Raw genomic sequence first — 7,029 nt, forward strand, 5'->3', positions numbered from 1 at the left:
GCTTTTTGATATCTAAATATATTGAATAGTAATTAAAAACATAATTGATATAGTTAATAATATTTATAAATAATCAATAGGAAGATAGGAAACAAGCTGAGAACCATCTACAGCTTCAACACTTCTGCTTGCCTTTCAATCTCGATATACGCTTTGGGATAATGGCTTTCCTGCAGTAAAAGAATCAGAACATATAGGTAGTAACTATCTCGACATGTATAAGTAAGGTTGTCTGATCACATTCAAAATTATGTATCTACTTCTCATATTTTTGCCCCTTCTCGGTAGTTCCGTAGCAGATTTTTTCGGACGTTTTCTAGGATTAGAAGGAATCGCTGTAATGACCACTGCATGCGTTTCATTCTCTTCCGAATCATAATGGCTTTTTTAGGCACAATTCCATCTATTTTTGTTGAAGCAATTCTGACTTGTTCATCGGCAACTGATCTGGCTCCTAAAATATATAACATTCTTGATCCTTCCTTTTACTAGTCTTCTCGGCTGGAATCAAAAAAGATTCTCCGCCCTGCTCCTACTCTTTCTCGTTTTTCCGTGCTATCCTATTTGATCGTTGATATTCGAATATTGTTCTCTTTCCTTTGTTCTAGTTCATGGGGAAAGCAGTGTGGGAAAAAATGACAAGAAGATTAATTTTAATTAATTTTAATCACTATAAATTAAATTTTATGAATAACTAATATTTTTTATAGTTAATATTTATTAATAATTATATTTATTTATAATAATTAGAGTTACAATTGAAAAAAGTGTCAAAAAAACTCCTCATAAACTACTCCAAATATCTTATCAATAAGTTAGCTTATAAGCTAAGTTAGCCTATGTTCATTCAAATGATTACTCAAAAAATAAACTAGCTTATGTTTATCAAACAACGACAAAGAGTGATTTACAGTAGTTGGTCCTGTGATTTCCTCAAATTTTGGATTTAATCCCCAAAATAAACTATGTACACTGATGGTTGTACACTTTTCAATTTCATAACACTCAAGGTCCCTGAAGCTAACACTGTCAGTTAGCAACCGTTAGGATGGAAAAATCAGTGTTTGAGTAAATTACAGGGATCAAACATATAATTCACTCTAAAATTAATTGTGATTCACGTATTTTTTTTTAAATTTATTTATGAAAAATATTTAAATACAGTTAACAAAAATATTAATTATTATATCAATTTAATTGTTGTACATCATTCACAATTATTCGACAATTCATATAATAATCTTTTACAATATTTTAACTCTTAAAACATAATTATTTTTTTATAACAAAAATTATACGTCCTAATGAACAAACTTTAATATATAACTATCCACATTAATCGTATTTAAAATATTTTTAATAATAAATTTTAAAAAGAAATGCGTGAGTCACAATTAGTTTTAGAGCGAATTATACTTTTGGTCCTTGTAGTTTTCTTAATGACTGATTTGTCCCTTGTAACAGTTGTTAACTGACAGTATTAACTCGGAAGACCTTGAGTGTTATGAAATTAAAAAGTTAAGAACCTTCGGTGTAGATAGTTTATTTTAGAGACCAAATCTAAAATTAGAGCATAGCACTGAGACCACTAATATAGTTCACTTTGGTTGGCTGTAATTTGGTAATCATTTTACAATCTAGCTAAGCAATTGTGTTTAAACGAAATAAAAACACACAAATAAGACTAACAATTCAAATAAGAAAGTTGAAGGTTAATGCAAATAAGGAATTAGAAGTACGATTGAAATTGTGATATAAATTTTAATGAGCTAATTACAGATTGATTTAATGTCTAATATACATATATTAATAAAGAACTTCAAAATCATATTAAGGGGTTGTTTACCAAACATTTACCCCGTAAGCACTTACTGGTAAAATTTAACACTATTACTTACTTACTAAGTAAGGTTTTAGTCCACCAAAACGACATTGTATGCAACAATTTATCCGGTAAGTGCTAACTGTGGTAAGAGTCGTCGTCATCACTTACTGTGTAAGACTCTCAATCCTTGCATATTCATCTGGTAAGATAAAGTGACTTGGTAATTGTTTATCTGTCCGTCAAAAAAAAAAAAAGTGTTTATCTGAGCATCACTAACTCTATACCTATGATTTGAAGATTTTACTACTCGATTAAGTAGCGAGTTGTTTCAAATTGGGTTGGGTTGAGTGATTTCGAGTCCGTTTAGTCAAATTGATCGAGTTTTTATGCACCCTATCGAAAAATCCGGATATATATATATATTGGTTTGCTTCAATTATAATTATACTTATTTTAGATTATAAAATAAGAAATACATTTTAAATTAAAAGCAAAAGTTTACCAATATATAATTGAAAGCGTAAAAAATAAGCAGATCAAATTCAATCTAATGATTTAAAAGTGTTGTCACCATCTTCAACCTTTATTTTCTAATCTAATCTTTTAATAACAAAATTTATTAGTATTTCTGATGCCTTTAGTTTTCCACTGTTACACTAACAAATTATGACATGTTTTTTGTTAGTTTATTCTGACTTACAGTTTTTTCGATCAGTTACCCATATTATTATTTGGTAGTGGTTTAATGATATAAAAAACAGCTTATTCAAAATATATACGGTTACACATAACATAATGATACGGTGACACTTTTCACGACCCTATGCTTTTTTATCCTACCACAGAGGTAACAAATGATAACCCATGTCAACGTATGTTATAAAACAAGTTTGTACTTATTCACACAGACAACTTTAATCATATGTGAATAAATTAATGAAAAACTAATACATACTCTTTCTCTTTTCTTTGTGGTAGGGTTTTTTTTGGTTATAATAGTTTCACTGCAATCAATGCAGCTTAAATTTTTGCAGAATACCCTTCTGCAACTCATCTTGAATTTGGCATTACATTGCATTATTAAACACCATCTCCTTTCCCAACACCCTAATGGATTAATCGAATAGTGATTCAGAACATAGAATCACCTGAAACCCCATTCAGCACACATTCTTAATCACTAGGGTCATAGCCAAGAATCTTGGCTGCACTCGGAAACTAGAACCCTGTAACCAACCGCCCAATGAGAGCTCGTGGCAGTTGAAAATGGTGAATTCAAGAACCATAAATGGTAGCCATAGCAGCAGCATTAAGATGGTATGAACTTAATTGTTAAGAAGATGCATTCTTGAAAGTATTAAAGATGGTACAAATAGCTCAACCAACATGTAAACAGTAACCCTCTCTAAAAACAATTCTCTGAGCTTTGACCGCCGTGGATCAATCTTATGATCCCTTCCAGCTATCTAAAATTCTTACACCAATTCTCTCTTTAGGTTGTTTGTACATCAATCCTCCATGGCAACACCTGCAATATTGTCCTCAGCCTCCATTGCTGCCCGAAGAAGCTCTTCTGGGGTTGCAGCTGGATCAAGATCCCAACACCCGTCTGGTAGATTAAGCGCTTGACCTCTCAGCACGCACGATGGAACTTGGTGGGAAAACCGTAGCATTTCTCTTCTCGGAATCCACCGAGTTGCGTTTTTGTTCGAGTCCCTTTGGTAAACTGTTTTGTATCCTTGTAACTTCATCAGTGAAGTTACACACACTCCAAGCTCTTCAGAATAATCATCAAGAACCTCCACCATTTCATACTGGTGCCTGACTTCTTTCGGTGTCTTTCGATTCCAGTTAACGGACCAGTTACGATACACAGCCCATACATCGCCTCTTTTTGGGTATATTTTAACGCAACCTCCTCTACCGGCCTTTTCTCGTCCCAAAAGATGAGAAAAGATGTTGACTGAATCAACAATATCAGAATGGAAAACCCTGAAACTTCCACAGGATTTAGTGAAACCGGATTCTATCCATTTTACAGCACCAAATTCAGTGTCGGTTTTTGAGTTCAAGTAACTAATGTAGAGCTGAAACGGTTTCACAGAGATAACCTGGCGAATTAGACAGTAAAGGCGAGGCATCCCATCTTCTTCATCATATATCGCCCATATTTGCTTCGGTTTGAATACTTCCTCCGATCTATCCATGTCAAAATCATGGAAATCTGGGTCAGGAACAGTTATTGGCATAGAATTACTTTTCTTCAGCGTTTTCCCGTTCTTTGAAGCTAACTTCATCTCTTCTAACTTAAATCGAATCACTGATCTAGCTTTGTCAATCAATAACTTTCTTGCATCAAAAGCAGGGGCAACGGGATACCATCTGGAAGTCGTTTCGCTGATAATATTTCCGTTAGTAACCACCATTTCAGGGTCTGTTCTGAATAACATTTCCCCATTTGGATTTTGAGGTCCTTCCGCCCCTTCGATCTTTCTCTTTTTAGGAGGCCTACCAAGTCGAACAGCAGGGATTTCACTGGTGCCCGTATTAGCCGAAGAATTTCTGATCTGGTGTTTCGCGTAGGCTTTTGCTCTACTCGTGTTTCCATTGGATTTATGAACAAGATTAGGATCGGAAACACCTGTCGAAGCGCCGGGTGAAGTATTCCACTGGAAGGATACATTACTCGCGTACTCGGATCCATGTGCAGAGTGAAAAGCAGAAGAACCATTGCCCGTGAAACATACCGACGAGTTCGGTATATAAGTAGCAGGAGCATATGAATGATTTGCGTATCCATTCTCAGCCGTATACGACCATGGACAATAAGTCACAGGAGCCGCTCCTGTTTCAACCGCTACAAAAACCCCACGACAGTTCTTGCAAGAAAGTCTCTTATTCACATATTTCCGAAGATATTCATACTGAACACGACAAGATGTGCACACAGTCCAGAAAGTGTCGAGTCTACTGACAGATGCTGGATTCTTGGAAGAACTGTCGAAACCTGGAACACCAGTCGTTCCATAAACCGAAGATAAGTTCGATTGGGCAACAGTAGCTGATAAATGCTTATTTCTCCTGATATCATAAGAGTTCCGTTTTGTGCTATCTGATAACACACTCCACGCTTCAGAAACGAGCTTAAAGGCCTCATCAGCGCCCTTCGTTTTGTTCTTATCAGGATGAAGAAGCACTGCCATCTTTTTGTACTGTTTCTTCAGTACAGATTTATCAGCTGATGGGCCTAATCCAAGAACTGAATACAAATCAATTTCACCGTTTATCTTTGTCTCAGTGGCGGCATAGATTTCAAACGTAGCCACCATCTGAGAAATGCCCTCTAGCTGCGGGCAAACCGCTTGAGCCTTCAAAGCATACTGCTTTGCACCTGTGAAGTCTTTTATCGCAAATAGCTTCTCCGCGCTCTCTTTCGCTCTAAGAGCTTCTTCTATGTTAGATTCCATCCCCAAAAGCTCGAATCTTGCAAGCTTTCAAGAAATCTATTGACAGTAAACGATGTGAAACGGTGAAAGTCCGATTTCGTGCAGCACCATGTCTACATATCTGTAAGAATTTCAAATGGAAATATGAAACACATCGAAAAAGATGGTAAAAAGAATTAAAAGGGTTCGTAAATAAAGATCACATTACACCTAAAATGGCGAATTCAGAGAACATTTGGAAGGCATATAATATCAATCTGATGGTTTAGATGAAACAGACATAAATAATTACCTAAATTAAGAATCGTATGATGTACTGAAGCTTCAAAATCGAAGCTTAATCTACACCTAAATTCATATAGCCAGGTTTAATTACCGAAATCCCAACTAATTTCCCCCAAATTAAATACAATTGCCATTTCAGGAAAGTTCATACTCAGTCAACAAGATTTCAACCTCGTTCGAATTTGATAGTCGAAACGAACCAAACAAGACAATCGAATGAAAACCCCACCAAAATGCAAACATAATCTTGAAAGATCGCATCTCAAATAAAGGGAAACATCAAATTCAAAAACCCTAAAAACGATTTTAATTTGCACAGTAGTATGCAAGCAGAAAAACACCAAGTGAAACTGACCTAGATCCGCATCCAGCAGCAATTGAACAGTACCAAGATCTCAAATCAGTCGGTGGATTCGTTCCCGTTTGCTTCAGATCTCGGATAAATGAAAGAGGCTAACTTTTTTGTAAATCTTGAAAGTGAAAAATAAAAAATCAAAACTTGACCTTTAAATAAAATAAAAAGGCATAATAATATTTATATATAGTAGAAATTAAGATTAGGGTTTCGAGTAGATGCATATAATTAAGGGCTCAATTTCAGAAATTGGTGAGATTACAAATAACGGCGGAGGAAGAAACGAAGATTCCGTCAAATCGCCGACCACAAAATATATATACGTTTAATATATATATATATACAAAAATGTATCGATAAATCGGGGCAGTAGAAGTGATAACCAAAGATTTATTTATTTAATTATAATTATTTAATAAAGGTAGAAGTAAAAATGCGCAGGTGTGTGTAATGCGCACCCACCTTACCCTCTACACCCCCCACCCCCCTACTTGGATGGATCCATTTTTACCCTTGCCTAGTTGCCTTGGTTTAGTAGCTTCAAAAATAAGTTTGTTTTAATAATTATTTATATATTTTTTAAAAATTAAATTATTATTTTTATAAAAGGAATTTAATTCTAAACTCAATTTGTTAGCTTTTAAGTCTCAATATATTGAATTGTTGAAATAACTTGAAACAAACTTTATAGCATAATTATATCAGTTTCAGTGTTTAAATAGTCAGATATATTTTTTTCTTTCTCTTGTTGTTACTGATTTGGTCTTGTTCTAATAAATATATGACACTGATTAGCTGATAAACTTGGTAATTACTGGGTTTTTGTAAAAGAAAATATTTCAAAACATGTCTTTGTATGACATCGAGGATGTTAATTCGCCTTCTAGTTTACAAGACGTGGTAACGTATTGCCTAAACATACCATGTATTGATGTAACATAACGATGTGCACATGACATAAAAAAAGCATTATAAAACGTGCAACAACTTTTTATTTGGACAAAAAAGTTTATTACCTACAACTCCAACCGATCCCACACAGAACCTACCTCCAGAGACACCAATGTTGAAGATAATTTTTTTGCCTCATTCGACGGTTGAGGCGGGGACGGGGAGGG

The 7,029-nt window shown here is 34.7% G+C and overlaps 1 protein-coding gene across 1 annotated transcript; it reads right to left on the minus strand.

Annotated features, from left to right (window-relative positions):
- Nucleotides 1-3,099: 3,099 nt before the first annotated feature.
- LOC112508138 lies at nt 3,100-6,215 on the minus strand. The gene is made up of 2 exons (XM_025112919.1): nt 5,912-6,215; nt 3,100-5,392 (listed from the first exon to the last, which is right to left on the minus strand). Exon 2 carries the CDS (start codon nt 5,290-5,292, stop codon nt 3,334-3,336), a length of 1,959 nt encoding a protein of 652 aa, XP_024968687.1. The 5' UTR covers nt 5,293-5,392; nt 5,912-6,215; the 3' UTR covers nt 3,100-3,333.
- Between the last annotated feature and the right edge of the window lie 814 nt (nt 6,216-7,029).

Source organism: Cynara cardunculus, assembly GCF_001531365.2.
Source record: "Cynara cardunculus var. scolymus isolate 2C chromosome LG 2, CcrdV1, whole genome shotgun sequence".
Lineage (NCBI taxonomy): Eukaryota > Viridiplantae > Streptophyta > Magnoliopsida > Asterales > Asteraceae > Cynara > Cynara cardunculus.